Raw genomic sequence first — 16,162 nt, 5'->3', positions numbered from 1 at the left:
CTTACCGTTTCATCTTTGATGGGCCGGTCCTGGTCCTTCTCTGGTGGTTGCTCTTCTGTCTCCTGGATATCTCTGCTGTTTTTGTCCTGCAAGCTTGGGTCCACCTTTATAAGGCGATTGATGTAGGTGCTGTGGCCCTTGGGTGCCCGGAGGCCACCCCCTTCATCCCTTGAATTCTTCCTCCCTTTCCCTTGCAGAAGGCTCTGAAGACTCTCCCGAGACAGTCGAGTGTCCTTCAAGCTCTTGCTCTGACCTTCTGATGAGGAATTCTTCCTGCTCTTCACTGGAGCTCCCGTTGGCCCACTAGGCTCCGGACAGGAGTTTTTTCGGGAAGCCCCGGCTTTGGGTAGGGTTTTGGCCCCTGGGAGCCCAGGTTTGGCTCGGTCTGAAACATTCTTCAGGGTCAAAGGAAGATCCTTGAACCACTTTGCCATGGCGGGCAGCAGAAACCAACAAACGGTGACTAACCAAGGGCCGCAGGGGCCCCAAGCTGCCAGCCAACACTATCCAGGCGCTCCCAATATCCAATGACTGATGCCCGCTTCTTCCGCCCCCACCTTTGCCAGGATCTCTACTCCTATGTTTGAGGAGGGGTCGGGAGCTTTCTTGGCAGGTAACTCTCCCACACGGGTCTTGGGGCTCCTGGAGGCTCCCGGACTTCTTCTATTGGTGAGAATTTTGGGGCTCTGCCCACTTTAGGAGAGGGGCCCCCGCAATGGAAGGGAATGATGGAATTTCCTACCAGGAAACCTTCTAGAGAACCTTGGGACGCAGATTACACCACCATGGAGACAGAGAAGGTCCTCGTCCGATGGGGGTCCCCCAGTTAGAGGATAATGTTGATGAAGGGGACAAATGCTGCCTGCTGGGGTCCCGGGTGGGTGCTGGCTGGAGGGTCCCAGTGATGTGGGAGAGTCGGTGCTGTCGAGTCCACCCTGTAGGAGACAATGGCTGTGGCTCAATAACAGGAAAGGCTTCGGGTTTCGACAATATCTGAGCGGCTGTCACACAATGACTACTGGGGTGGTGGCGGCAGTCTCACTTATCTGCACTCTCACTCACTGCCCAAGCACTCTCTTTATTGTCTCTGCAAGCCTGCGCCTCCCTAAAAGTATGCAATAAAAGGCAGTCTCTTTCCAACCATCTCCAAAGAGGTCTCTCTCTTAAAGGGCTGCACTATGACAGTCTCTCTCAGTAGAAAGGTTGCGAGCGAGCTCAGTTCCAGTCTCTCAATAGACTGCTGCATAAGTCTCTCTCAATAGAATGGTTGCACTAGAAGGCAGTCTCTCTCCCTCTCTCTCAATAGACTGCTGCATAAGTCTCTCTCAATAGAATGGGTGCACTAGAAGGCAGTCTCTCTCTCTCTCAATAGACTGCTGCATAAGTTTCTCTCAATAGAATGGGTGCACTAGAAGGCAGTCTCTCTCTCAATAGGCTGCTACATAAAGGTCTCTCTCAATAGAATGGGTGCACTAGAAGACAGTCTCTCTCTCAATAGGCTGCTACATAAAGGTCTCTCTCAATAGAATGGTCGCACTAGAAGGCAGTCTCTCTCAAAAGAATGGTCGCACTAGAAGGCAGTCTCTCTCAATAGAATGGTCGCACTAGAAGGCAGTCTCTCTCAATAGAATGGTCGCACTAGAAGGCAGTCTCTCTCAATAGAATGGTCGCACTAGAAGGCAGTCTCTCTCAATAGAATGGTCGCACTAGAAGGCAGTCTCTCTCAATAGAATGGTCGCACTAGAAGGCAGTCTCTCTCAATAGAATGGTCGCACTAGAAGGCAGTCTCTCTCAATAGAATGGTCGCACTAGAAGGCAGTCTCTCTCAATAGAATGGTCGCACTAGAAGGCAGTCTCTCTCAATAGAATGGTCGCACTAGAAGGCAGTCTCTCTCAATAGAATGGTCGCACTAGAAGGCAGTCTCTCTCAACAGAATGGTAGCACTAGAAGGCAGTCTCTCTCAACAGAATGGTCGCACTAGAAGGCAGTCTCTCTCAACAGAATGGTCGCACTAGAAGGCAGTCTCTCTCAACAGAATGGTCGCACTAGAAGGCAGTCTCTCTCAATAGAAAGGTCGCACTAGAAGGCAGTCTCTCACAATAGAAAGGTCGCACTAGAAGGCAGTCTCTCTCAATAGAATGGTCGCACTAGAAGGCAGTCTCTCTCAATAGAAAGGTCGCACTAGAAGGCAGTCTCTCTCAATAGAATGGTCGCACTAGAAGGCAGTCTCTCTCAATAGAATGGTCGCACTAGAAGGCAGTCTCTCTCAATAGAATGGTCGCACTAGAAGGCAGTCTCTCTCAATAGAATGGTCGCACTAGAAGGCAGTCTCTCTCAATAGAATGGTCGCACTAGAAGGCAGTCTCTCTCAATAGAATGGTCGCACTAGAAGGCAGTCTCACTCCCTCTCTCTCAATAGACTGCTGCATAAAAGTCTGTCTCATTACAATGGTTACACTAGAAGGCAGTCTCTCTCTCAATAGGCTACTACATAAAAGTCTGTCTCAATAGAATGGTATCACTAGAAGGCAGTCTCTCTCCCTGTTATACAAGACTGTCTCTGTCAATAGGGTGGGGGGGGGGTCCAGTCATATATTGCCCCATTTAATGGCATGCCATATACAAAATGTTTGCTTTCCCCCACACTGAGCTGTCTTTTCCCCTCTAATCCCAGAGAGTTATAGTTATACATACAGAGAGTACACTCATTACCCACCAGTCTGCTGGTCCCGGAGCAGATCAGCCCATCAGGCATCTCTCTCACTAGCAGCAAATGCCAATCAACTCTCCCCAGCTGAGCTTAGCCCCGCCCCTGTTTCCTGCGCCGCCTGCCCCGGCGGATGACGTGCGCCCCTCCCCTCTGGCTGGAAAAACAGCGCCGCCATCTTGTGGTTGGCGGATTGGCGCCTTGAGGAGAGGAAGGAGACAGAAAGTTCTGGTGGGTTTGTGTTCGGGTCGTTGTTCGCTTGTTATTGGCCCAAAGTGAGCTCCCACCGTGGTGAACAACTACCCCTGGATAAAAGTACCGACACTTTCCCTCTTAATAACATTAAGCCAAATGGAACCCCGTCAGGGGCCTGAGAGGCCTCAGTCTGTGGGCTTTGCACTGGGGAAGGCCTAGGTACCGCCTGTGCCCCTGCAGTTACGGCCAGTAATCTCCCCGAGTAGCCCCAGTTCCATTTCTCCATTTATTACTGGGCACATAACCCCCCCCATCTTGCATTGGTACATTCCAGGTGCATATCCCCTATTGCATGGCTACACACATCCCAGTGCAGTCTGCATCCACCCAACTGAACCTGCTGGGCTCCCTGCCCCCAGGATAACACTGGTACACACATAGCAATGAATTTATAGGCATATAAAGGTGAACTTTGCCTTTAAAGTGCAGAGAAATGATATGTGACAGGTTGGGAGAAGCCATAGGAATATATTAGCGCCCTTCGGCCTTCTGATAGCCCAATAATTGGCCAGTGGGACCATTAGGAAGGTGGTAAGTCTGCCATTAGGGCACCCACACCAGGGCCGCTGCTGGCCAAATGGGTGCCCTAAGCAGAAATTTACTTTTGTGGCCCCTCCCCCAAATATTACGGAAGTAAAAATAAAATAATAAAAAAAACACCTACTATAGGGGCCCCATAGACAATGCCCCCATAGTAAGTGCCCCCAATAGCCCCCATAGACAATATCCCCATAGTAAGTGCCCCCAATTGCCCCCATAGACAATGCCCCCATAGACAATGCCCCCATAGACAATGCCCCCATAGACAATGCCCCCATAGTAAGTGCCCCCAATAGCCCCCCATAGACAATATCCCCATAGTAAGTGCCCCCAATTGCCCCCATAGACAATGCCCCCATAGTAAGTGCCCCCAATAGCCCCCATAGACAATATCCCCATAGTAATTGCCCCCATAGACAATATCCCCATAGTAATTGCCCCCATAGACAATGCCCCCATAGTAAGTGCCCCCCAATAGCCCCCATAGACAATATCCCCATAGTAAGTGCCCCCATAGACAATGCCTCCATAGTAAGTGCCCCCAATAGCCCCCATAGACAATATCCCCATAGTAAGTGCCCCCAATTGCCCCCATAGACAATGCCTCCATAGTAAGTGCCCCCAATAGCCCCCATAGACAATATCCCCATAGTAAGTGCCCCCAATTGCCCCCATAGACAATATCCCCATAGTAAGTGCCCCCAATTGCCCCCATAGACAATGCCCCCATAGTAAGTGCCCCCAATTGCCCCCATAGACAATATCCCCATAGTAAGTGCCCCCAATTGCCCCCATAGACAATGCCTCCATAGTAAGTGCCCCCAATAGCCCCCATAGACAATATCCCCATAGTAAGTGCCCCCATAGATTGATTGAATTATCCGGGACAGCGGGATGCACTATAAAAACCGGCGGGACAGTGTTGGGGGGGTATGTTATAATATATAAAAATGTTTTTTTTTTTGGAGCAGCTGGGATGGTGCCCCCCTAGGAGTTGGTGCCCTATGCAGACTGAGTACTCCGCTTATAGGGAGCGGCGGCCCTGACCCCCACTAGCTATAATCACTTGCCTGAGACCCTGGGCCAGTGCTCCATCTGTGCCAGGGACCCCTTGGGGCCAGTCACTATTGGGCACATCAGGCTGGGGTGGCTTAGTGTCTACTGAGCCCCTTCGCACCTTCTGGTGTCCATTGAGCTTTGGCTGCACCCACATAAGCAGGGCCCCCCCCCCCCCAACGATCCGATGAATGAGCCCCACGTGTATTCATTACAGGTGGCTGTTGGGCACGGACGTGAGAGGCGGAAGAGAAGCAGAATGGATGCCCCGAAGCACCTAGGTAACCTACCTAACCTTGGGTCGTCTTTGCCTGCCTGGTCTTTCCTATAGGGGAGGGGGAGGGGCTTATTGATAGCGCCAAGAGGCATTGCCCCCCTGTGTAGGAGCCCTAATGGAACCTTCCAGAGCCCTATTTAAATAACAATGTTGGTGCTGTCAGATTTAGACACCAGGGGGCGATATTCCTATTTGAAGAGGGAGATTTAGGGTATTTGTAGTGGTTATAAGGGGGCCCCAAATGTGATATATATATACACAGTGTAACAATGCCCCACGTCTCTCCCCTACAGAGACCAACAAAGGAATCTACGTTGGGAATCTGCCCCACGACACGACTGAGGTAAGTACTGAGTATGGAGGTTCCGCCGGGTCCCGGTATAACACTGGCCCCCCCTCCCAAACGGATACCACATGAGTGGTTACAAGCACGGCTGCCACCCTGGTGTTCCTTGGGCCAATAGGCAACTTGCATACGTGATGAAACTGGACAAACTGCCCAAACCAAATCTGAGAATGAGCAGCCATCTTGGGACTAAACCAAGTGCTGTGGGAGGGTACTTTCATGGGTATCCCACACATACCGGCGGCATCGGGAAGAGCCCAATGGCCTCAGTCAGGGAGAGCGTATCTGACATTTGTTTATTGAGTCGGGTCTTTCGGACTCAGAACCAAATTCCAGCAGATGTTTCCTGCAGCCCTATACAGCACCAAGCTCTTCCCCATTGGCTTCAACAGGGCAGCTGCAAGCAGCCAATCACTGCAAGGGTGGCTATTGGGCAAAGCATCTCCCAGACCTGATCATCTGATCCCCCCAGCCTATCATTATAATGAGTACTTGTGCCATTGCGGCATGCAGCCTACTAAAGCATCTGTCTTAATTACAGGAGGAAATCCATGCTCTCTTCAAAGAGTTCCAGCCAATCAGCATCAAAAAGCATCAGCGTGACATCAAATGGTAATCTGCTTTATTCAATCGGCCATGTGGGCGGAGCAATGGGAAAATATCCTTAATGTTGGCTAAATAGGGACAGTAGGCCTTGCCCTATAATCCAGCATGGGAGATAGGGTGGCCATCGCTGAGCTGTCTAATCAGCATGAATAACTTCTGGTTTGTCCCCCCAGCTTTGCCTTTGTGGGGTTCCCGTCCCCCAAGCAAACACAACAGGCCATAGACAAGGTGCAGAGGACGGTGTTCAAAGGACGATCCCTGTTGCTAAAGCCGATTGTGCCGCAGGACGAGGGCTGGAAAACCGAGGGCCGGAAAACCGAGGCGCCCAACAAGCAGCAGGTAATGGGAAACCCACTCTAGGGTTTCTCTGTGTGCCAGAGGGTAGCCCCCCCCAGCGCCGGAGGGTAGGCCCCCCCCCCCAGCGCCAGAGGGTAGGCCCAGCGCCAGAGGGTAGCCCCCCCGAGTGCCAGAGGGTAGGCCCATCCCCAGCGCCAGAGGGTAGCTGCCCCCAGCGCCAGAGGGTAGCCCCCCCCAGCGCCAGAGGGTAGCCCCCCCAGCGCCAGAGGGTAGCCCCCCCCCCCAGCGCCAGAGGGTAGCCCCCCCCCCAGCGCCAGAGGGTAGCCCCCCCCCCCAGCTCCAGAGGGTAGCCCCCCCCCAGCGCCAGAGGGTAGGCCGCCCCCCAGCGCCAGATGGTAGCCCCCCCCCAGCGCCAGAAGGTAGGCCCCCCCCAGCCCCAGAGGGTAGGGCCCCAGCTCTGAGACTCTCAGATTGACTGACAGATGCATGACAGGTTTGTTACCGTTACAGGCAGCAGAAAGCAGAGCCAAGGCAGAGAATGGAGAGAGAAACAGAGAGGAAGGCAAGGAGAGCCCTACAGGTACTACAGAGGCTTAGGTACCAACGGGGTTCTGCAGAAATTCCCATGGGTTGGTGGTCAGGAATGTCTGGTTACACCGTATATAAGGCCTGCTGGGGCAATTCCTAGCAATACAGGGGCAAAAGGGCAGAATTGAGTCCTTAGGGTTCCGCAGCTGGTGCATTCTGCCTGGCACAGCTAGTTATACTCTATTGGTTCGTTAGTTTTCTGTATGAATAATAAATTAAGTTAATTCCGTTTGTGTCTGTACAGAATCCGGGGAAGGGCTGTACGTGTGCAACCTCCCGCAGGATATTACCCAGGTAACCCTGTTACTACCTGTTATGTGTCTGTCCTACTTACCCCTCTGCCCACCTACAGCATGACTGGGCGGAGTCAGCCCACGTGCCTCCATAGCTAGGCTTTATGGGTAACTATGCCCCTCCCTACCTACCTCTCTGCCCACCTACAGCATGACTGGGCGGAGTCAGCCCACGTGCCTCCATAGCTAGGCTTTATGGGTAACTATGCCCCTCCCTACCTACCTCTCTGCCCACCTACAGCATGACTGGGCGGAGTCAGCCCACGTGCCTCCATAGCTAGGCTTTATGGGTAACTATGCCCCTCCCTACCTACCTCTCTGCCCACCTTCAGCATGACTGGGCCTAGCCACCCCACGTGCCTCCATAGCTAGGCTTTATGGGTAACTATGCCCCTTCCTACTTACCCCTCTGCCCACCTACAGCATGACTGGGCGGAGTCAGCCCACGTGCCTCCATAGCTAGGCTTTATGGGTAACTATGCCCCTCCCTACCTACCTCTCTGCCCACCTTCAGCATGACTGGGCCTAGCCACCCCACGTGCCTCCATAGCTAGGCTTTATGGGTAACTATGCCCCTCCCTACCTACCTCTCTGCCCACCTACAGCATGACTGGGCCTAGCCACCCCACGTGCCTCCATAGCTAGGCTTTATGGGTAACTATGCCCCTTCCTACCTACCTCTCTGCCCACCTACAGCATGACTGGGCCTAGCCACCCCACGTGCCTCCATAGCTAGGCTTTATGGGTAACTATGCCCCTTCCTACCTACCTCTCTGCCCACCTTCAGCATGACTGGGCCTAGCCACCCCACGTGCCTCCATAGCTAGGCTTTATGGGTAACTATGCCCCTTCCTACCTACCTCTCTGCCCACCTACAGCATGACTGGGCGGAGTCAGCCCACGTGCCTCCATAGCTAGGCTTTATGGGTAACTATGCCCCTCCCTACCTACCTCTCTGCCCACCTACAGCATGACTGGGCGGAGCCAGCCCACGTGCCTCCATAGCTAGGCTTTATGGGTAACTATGCCCCTCCCTACCTACCTCTCTGCCCACCTATAGCATGACTGGGCCTAGCCACCCCACGTGCCTCCATAGCTAGGCTTTATGGGTAACTATGCCCCTTCCTACCTACCTCTCTGCCCACCTATAGCATGACTGGGCGGAGTCAGCCCACGTGCCCCCATAGCTAGGCTTTATGGGTAACTATGCCCCTTCCTACCTACCTCTCTGCCCACCTATAGCATGACTGGGCGGAGTCAGCCCACGTGCCCCCATAGCTAGGCTTTATGGGTAACTATGCCCCTTCCTACCTACCTCTCTGCCCACCTATAGCATGACTGGGCGGAGTCAGCCCACGTGCCCCCATAGCTAGGCTTTACAGGTAACTATACTCCTCCCATAATGGGTGCTGTTCAGACTCCCGCTGGGGTTAGGGGCTTATATATATATATATATTGCCCCAGTAATGCCACTCTCATTGCAGGGAGAGATCCTCGCCCTCTTCAGCGAGTTCCACCCACTCGCTGTCACTAAGCATCAGCTGCAGCAGAAATGGTACATTCTATAATCTATTCCTTTCTCTGCACTGCTGGTTCTGACTACCTAACCGTACCCTTTCCCCCTGCCAGCTTTGCCTATGTGACCTTCCCGTGCCCCAAGGATACACAGCGGGCTCTAACCAGGGGCCCAAGGATCATGTACAAAGGACGGACCCTTTTCCTGAAGCCTAACTGGGCGCAGGTGAGCGGCGGGAAACCAGCCATGGGTGGGACGTAAATCCCCCCCCACCCCAGTAACCTGACTGCAATGATACCTGTGCCTCTCTCGTATGTCAGCTTTGTCTTTCATTACAGGCTGCAGAATCCAGGTCCAATGCAGAGAATAGTGATCGCTACAGGACTGCAGGCAAGGAGAGCATTTTCAACTATTTTCAAGTATGGCACATAGGGATTCCCCTGTACTAAGCACAATTCAGCAGGAACAGCCCCCTAAGTTTGCCCATAGCCTGTACAGAGAGATACCATAAAACTATGGCACATAGGGATTCCCCTGTACTAAGCACAATTCAGCAGGAACAGCCCCCTAAGTTTGCCCATAGCCTGTACAGAGAGATACCATAAAACTATGGCACATAGGGATTCCCCTGTACTAAGCACAATTCAGCAGGAACAGCCCCCTAAGTTTGCCCATAGCCTGTACAGAGAGATACCATAAAACTATGGCACATAGGGATTCCCCTGTACTAAGCACAATTCAGCAGGAACAGCCCCTAAGTTTGCTCATAGCCTGTACAGAGAGATACCATAAAACTATGGCACATAGGGATTCCCCTGTACTAAGCACAATTCAGCAGGAACAGCCCCCTAAGTTTGCCCATAGCCTGTACAGAGAGATACCATAAAACTATGGCACATAGGGATTCCCCTGTACTAAGCACAATTCAGCAGGAACAGCCCCCTAAGTTTGCCCATAGCCTGTACAGAGAGATACCATAAAACTATGGCACATAGGGATTCCCCTGTACTAAGCACAATTCAGCAGGAACAGCCCCCTAAGTTTGCCCATAGCCTGTACAGAGAGATACCATAAAACTATGGCACATAGGGATTCCCCTGTACTAAGCACAATTCAGCAGGAACAGCCCCCTAAGTTTGCCCATAGCCTGTACAGAGAGATACCATAAAACTATGGCACATAGGGATTCCCCTGTACTAAGCACAATTCAGCAGGAACAGCATAGGGATCCACATTTGCAGACACATTTATATGATGACAATTAATATGTGACTCTTCATTACCAGATCCCAAGGATATGGGAGAGATTTATATTGGGAATCTCCCATGTGACATAAAAGAGGTATTTATGCTCTAGTTACCCATACATGGGGGGGGCCATGAGAGATGTTGGGGTACTGACGCTGTTGCTATGTGCCTGTAACAGAAGGAGCTGCAGGAGTTACTGAGTGAATATGAGCCAGAGAGCATCCGTATGGTGCAGAAGGATATCAAGTGGTGTGTGACTCCCTCTCAGCCCTCCCACTCTTCCCCGCCCCGTCCCCTCTAACTGCCCCATGATATCCCCTCTAACTACCCCCCACCCCATGGTACCCCCTCCCACACCCCCTTGCCCTGTGCTTCCCCTCTCACCCCCACCCCATGATATCTCCTCTAACTGCCCCCCGCCCCGTGGTACCCCCTGCCCCCGTGCTTCCCCTCTCACCCCCACCCCATGATATCTCCTCTAACTGCCCCCCGCCCCATGGTACCCCCTGCCCCCGTGCTTCCCCTCTCACCCCCACCCCATGATATCTCCTCTAACTGCCCCCCGCCCCATGGTACCCCCTGCCCCCGTGCTTCCCCTCTCACCCCCACCCAATGATATCTCCTCTAACTGCCCCCCGCCCCGTGGTACCCCCTGCCCCCCATGCTTCCCCTCTTACCCCCACCCCATGATATCTCCTCTAACTGCCCCCGCCCCGTGGTACCCCCTGCCTCCGTGCTTCCCCTCTCACCCCCACCCCATGATATCTCCTCTAACTGCCCCCTGCCCCATGGTACCCCCTGCCCCCGTGCTTCCCTCTCACCCCCACCCAATGATATCTCCTCTAACTGCCCCCCCACCCCGTGTTACCCCCTGCCCCGTGCTTCCCCTCTCACCCCATGATATCTCCTCTAACTGCCCCCCACCCCAAGGTTCCCCCTCACACTTCGCTCTTTATCTCCTTTGCGTCCCAGTTTCGCTTTCGTGAACTTGAGCTCCGAGGAGAAGATCCGCTCTGCCGCCAATAAGATCCACGGGGCGGTACTGAAGGGGCGCAGACTGCTGTGCAAGATAAATACCATCCCCGGCGGTGGCAGCACCACAAAACCAGGGGCGGGTTCTAAAGCACCAGTGGATCTGCCAGTAAGTGATCTAAGTGCCAGACCCAAGCGTCAGTAAGGCCAGGGATGAACCAATCAGGTCTTGGCCAAGCATAACTCAGTGTTTGGGCAACAGTAACTGCCCCTGGCACAATTCCATGGCAGTGCCCATTACTCGCCTGTTTTTTTATGGGCTACTGGCTTTCCTGCTGCCCCCCTTCTTGTGAGAGCCGGTCAGTGTGCCCCTAAATCTAAATGCCCCCAACCTGCCATTTGTATATATTACAGGAGCTTGAAGAGGTCGCTGATACAGACGAGAGCACAGTGGCCAATCAGATCAGTGCAAATGGCACAATGGAAGAACTTGCCCCAGGTAAGTGGGTAGGGAGTGGGGTAGCGGGGCATTGTTCCGGGTACGCTCTGTCTGCCTTGGTGGCACCGGCCCTGTAGGGGATATTACACTGGGCACATGATTGGGCTTTATTGCCATTATGGGGGTAAGTGGGCACTTAGTGCCGTTCCTTCCGTGAGCACTGATTGGCCATCTTGTCTTCAGCAGCTGCGCCAGAGAGGCAAGTCCGTGTGAGTAATCTGCCTGAAGGTGCCACCGAGGTAACGTTCTGGGGTATTATTGGTCTTCTAGGGGTCGGGGCCCCATGAATGGCTGGCAGCTAAGTCACATCAACCAATCAGGGGCTCCGTAACAGCACCCATAGATATGAAGGCTGACAGTATCTGCACCCCTGGGCACCAGCCCTGCCAGTCAGACCTTTGGGGTATATAGGGTTAATGTGTCCCCTCATTAAATATAAAGGTCCAAGTCACATGATACAAGTGACATCATTGAGTTCCTGTTATGAGTGATGACATCATCCAGTACCATTTATAATCATATCCTGTCTAATACCCAATGTTCCTTAGTGCCCCTGCCCCCCCCCTTCTGTGTGCTGCTTGGGGTATTTGGGGCAGTTTATTATATTGACTGTTCTTTTGTCTCTCTGTGTGTTCTCTTTAGAAGATATTGCTCTGTCTGTTTGAGCCCTTTAATCCGGTGCGTTTGTGGAAAGAACAGCTCGGCGATTCCTGGTATGGGGTTATTTATGTATTATGTACCCCCTACTGTAAATGATAAGGATATTAGCAGTCACTGAGGGGTTCTGTGCCCATATAAAGGCACAAGGCTGCAGGCTGAGTTATACAGGGAACTCTGAGTATCACTCATGTATTATAAGGGATACTGTACCCCCTACTGTAAATGATAAGGATATTAGCAGTCACTGAGGGGTTCTGTGCCCCCCATATAAAGGCACAAGGCTGCAGGCTGAGTTATACAGGGAACTCTGAGTATCACTCATGTATTATAAGGGATACTGTACCCCCTACTGTAAATGATAAGGATATTAGCAGTCACTGAGGGGTTCTGTGCCCATATAAAGGCACAAGGCTGCAGGCTGAGTTATACAGGGAACTCTTGAGTATCACTCATGTATTATAAGGGATAATGTACCCCCTACTGTAAATGATAAGGATATTACCAGTCACTGAGGGGTTCTGTGCCCCCCATATAAAGGCACAAGGCTGCAGGCTGAGTTATACAGGGAACTCTGAGTATCACTCATGTATTATAAGGGATAATGTACCCCCTACTGTAAATGATAAGGATATTAGCAGTCACTGAGGGGTTCTGTGCCCCCCATATAAAGGCACAAGGCTGCAGGCTGAGTTATAAAGGGAACTCTGAGTATCACTCATGTATTATAAGGGATAATGTACCCCCTACTGTAAATGATAAGGATATTAGCAGTCACTGAGGGGTTCTGTGCCCCCCATATAAAGGCACAAGGCTGCAGGCTGAGTTATACAGGGAACTCTGAGTATCACTCATGTATTATAAGGGATACTGTACCCCCTACTGTAAATGATAAGGATATTAGCAGTCACTGAGGGGCTCTGTGCCCCCCATATAAAGGCACAAGGCTGCAGGCTGAGTTATACAGGGAACTCTGAGTATCACTCATGTATTATAAGGGATAATGTACCCCCTACTGTAAATGATAAGGATATTAGCAGTCACTGAGGGGTTCTGTGCCCATATAAAGGCACAAGGCTGCAGGCTGAGTTATACAGGGAACTCTGAGTATCACTCATGTATTATAAGGGATAATGTACCCCCTACTGTAAATGATAAGGATATTAGCAGTCACTGAGGGGTTCTGTGCCCCCATATAAAGGCACAATGGCTGTTCCTCTGATCCCCAGGGCTGCGGTGGTGGAGTTGGGGTCGCCGGATGAGGTTCCCCAGGCAGTGGAGCAGTTGAGGGGCACAACACTAAATGGGAGGCAGTTAAGGATTGAGGCTGAGCAGAAGGAGGCAGAGAGTCTCTTTAGCTCGATGCCGGTAAGGAAATCTAATATTCAGTATAAGGTGGCATCTCATTGGGCAGTACAACCCGTGTCATGTGACTGATCTCTGTTTTGCTCTGCAGGAGCTGGAGCCCGTGCCCCCCCATGAGTTAAATGGCTGCATTAATGGTGAGTGGGGGCTTGTATTCTATTCATAATGGGGGGCGCAGGAAATACACTCTCCCAGGCACAGGAAGCTGGGGCAGTCACATGAGCATCCGGAAAGACACTCCCCCACACACAGGAAGCAGAAACAGTCACATGGGTACCCAGAAATACAGTCCCCCATGCACAGGAAGTAAGAGACAGTCACACGTGTACCAGGAAATACACTTCCACATGCACAGGAAGTACAGACAGTCACAAGAGTACCAGGAAATACACTCCCCCATGCACAGGAAACAGACAGTCACACGGGTACCAGGAAATACACTCCCCCATGCACAGGAAGTAGAGACAGTAACGTGGGTACCAGGAAATACACTCCCCCATGCACAGGAAATAGAGACAGTCACATAGGTACCAGGAAATACACTCCTACATGCACAGGAAGTAGAGACAGTCACATGGGTACCAGGAAATACACCTCCCCCATGCACAGGAAGTAGAGACAATCACACGAGTACCAGGAAATACACTCCCCCATGCACAGGAAGTAGAGACAATCACACGAGTACCAGGAAATACACTCCCCCATGCACAGGAAGTAGAGACAGTCACACGGGTACCAGGAAATACACTCCCCCATGCACAGGAAGTAGAGACAGTCACATGGGTTCCAGGAAATACACTCCTGCATGCACAGGAAGTAGAGACAGTCACATGGGTACCAGGAAATACACCTCCCCCATGCACAGGAAGTAGAGACAGTCACATGGGTACCATGAAATACACTCCCCCATTAACAGGAAGTAGAGACAGTCACACGGGTACCAGGAAATACACTCCCCCACGCATTGTTTTTATTAGTAAGGCTGTGTTTAACCCTCTTTCTCTTCTGTATTGTGATTGGACAGGGCACCCTCCTGAGGTCCCCAATAACCAGAGGCCCCCCTATGCCATGCCGGTGGAGATGAGGTAATTGAAGAGTCCATCTGCCATGGTCCTGGGCAGTTTTCAGGGAACCCAGTACCCCCCCAGTATCCATTCATTCCGCATTCTCACATACATGTCGGTTTATATCCTCTGCACTGCTGGTTCTGACTCCAGATCAGATCAGATTTGCCAGCAATAGGGACAGTATATTAGCATTAAGCTGAGATAAATATACTGCATTGCTGCTTCAATTTCTTTGCAGTCTGCAGCAAGAACACTAATGACTTGCTAAGAGTATGGGTGCCCCAGCACCCCTAGTGGCACCCTCTTACTATGTCTGCTTGCCAGGTGTATGCTGCTCTCCCATATGCTGAGGGACTGCTTCCATGACCTCAGCTGGCTGGCAGCCATCATGAACGTGAGCGGAGAGGCCGACCTCCTCGTGACCAACGTGGCGCCGCAGACCCCCTACTTCTGGGCCGTGCTGCTGACCAAGGTGAGAGACCCGCCCTCCCCTCGCTTACGCCACGCGGAAATCAATGGTAACGGCAACCGCTTCCCCCATTACGCGCAGGAGATCTGTATCAACATGGGCAATCTGTTCCAGGATTTGGCCAAGGTGGAGTCCCAGCTTCCTTTCCTGGCCAAGGAGGAGGTGCAGAGAGGGAGGCGGTGCTTGGCCCAGATACCGCCCATTAACGGCGAGGAAGCAAAGTGGAACAGGTCAGATTGGCTCAAATAATGATGAGAATGAATAATAACAGTAATAATAGCAAGCTTGGCCAAATTAAAGGGGATATAAACCCAAATAGTAGGTCGTCTAGGTCTGTAAGTCACTTCCCCTGCATATTTGGGTTTATGTCCCCTTTAACTGCCCATTTCCTGCTATGAGAGACTCCAATGCACAGGAGCTCCCTCTAGTGACCCCAGGAGGTAACTGCAGGGGCAGTGGAACAAACATGGCATCCCATTGGCGTATAAACATTAACCTCTTCCTTCCCCGAAGGTGCTGGGTTTATGACGTCATTTTCGACCTCGCCGTCGTCTTCATGTTGGATTACGGCCTGGCGGCCAACGTCCCGGTCAGATCCCTGCGGCGATTGGATGACGCCCGTTTCTGGGTCACCCCGCCGCTGGCTCAGCCTTTCGTTCTACAGGAAGGTACCGGGAGTTTCCGTAATTCACGCGCTGGATATTATTCCCGTATAAATCAGGCAAGTTGATTGGCAGCTGAACAGGAAAGGGTTAAAGTTGTTTGTTTTTTTCTTATTCAAAGGCCACGCCTCCCCTGACCTAATCAAAACCATCGTCCGCGGGCGAATCACTGGATTCTGCAGTTCCGAGGTGACCGTCTATATCTATACACTTATCTGGGGCTTCCGGTATTGGTCGGTAAGGATGGGGGGGGGGGCAGTGGGGTAACTAGCAGGGGGGCAGCTGATTGGGCGCAGTGTTTATAATATTATAACTTGCACAGCCAGACAGAGGTGCTATTGGGCCCACAGCAACTTCATTATGGTACCAATATATAGTGACTGTATGATTGGTTCCTCTGCACTCCTAGGCCCCGCCCCACTGCCTCTCTAGTTACCCCCTCCCCAGTGCCTTTGCCCTTTAATCTCTTTTTCTCTTTCTTCCTTCCCCAGCGCCAAGTCCTGATGTTCTCCCGATGCACCAATGAGGAGTGAATGCCCCGCCTCCTACTGTTCATAGCCGAGTGCGTAGATTTGGGTTAATGTCTCACATTTTTCTATTAATTGTATTTAGTTGCTTATTGATCATTCATCAGAGCGCGGGAATGTGGTCGGCGGCAGCTGATTGGCTGTGCCTCTCTGCGCTGAGAACTGAACTTGGTTGCGTTGTGTGAGTTTTTGCATTACATTTGTTCCCTCTGCA

At 52.0% G+C, this 16,162-nt stretch overlaps 2 protein-coding genes across 2 annotated transcripts in view; one reads left to right on the top strand and one right to left on the bottom strand.

Annotated features, from left to right (window-relative positions):
• she (Src homology 2 domain containing E) overlaps positions 1-2,797 on the bottom strand; it is a 22,735-nt gene extending 19,938 nt beyond the window's left edge. The window contains exons 1-2 of the mRNA XM_004920018.4: positions 2,718-2,797; positions 6-935 (exon numbers count right to left, since the gene is read on the bottom strand). Coding sequence (XP_004920075.1) covers positions 6-434 — 429 coding nt within the window. The 5' untranslated portion in view covers positions 435-935; positions 2,718-2,797. The remainder of the gene's footprint in view (positions 1-5; positions 936-2,717) is intronic.
• Positions 2,778-16,162, top strand: tdrd10 (tudor domain containing 10). The gene is made up of 24 exons (XM_004920015.4): positions 2,778-2,939; positions 4,777-4,840; positions 5,130-5,179; positions 5,724-5,794; positions 5,962-6,127; positions 6,596-6,665; positions 6,918-6,967; positions 8,451-8,521; positions 8,596-8,707; positions 8,821-8,872; positions 9,769-9,824; positions 9,909-9,979; positions 10,703-10,871; positions 11,117-11,201; positions 11,388-11,440; positions 11,844-11,914; positions 13,088-13,226; positions 13,315-13,360; positions 14,248-14,308; positions 14,615-14,762; positions 14,841-14,989; positions 15,273-15,427; positions 15,543-15,610; positions 15,913-16,162. The coding sequence occupies exons 2-24, from the start codon at positions 4,819-4,821 to the stop codon at positions 15,952-15,954; spliced, it is 1,977 nt and encodes a 658-aa protein (XP_004920072.2). The 5' UTR covers positions 2,778-2,939; positions 4,777-4,818; the 3' UTR covers positions 15,955-16,162.

The sequence above is a fragment of the Xenopus tropicalis genome, chromosome 8 (genome assembly GCF_000004195.4).
Source record: "Xenopus tropicalis strain Nigerian chromosome 8, UCB_Xtro_10.0, whole genome shotgun sequence".
NCBI lineage: Eukaryota > Metazoa > Chordata > Amphibia > Anura > Pipidae > Xenopus > Xenopus tropicalis.
The sequence above is the reverse complement of the archived record's forward strand: the minus strand, read 5'-3'. Positions and strand labels throughout refer to the sequence as shown.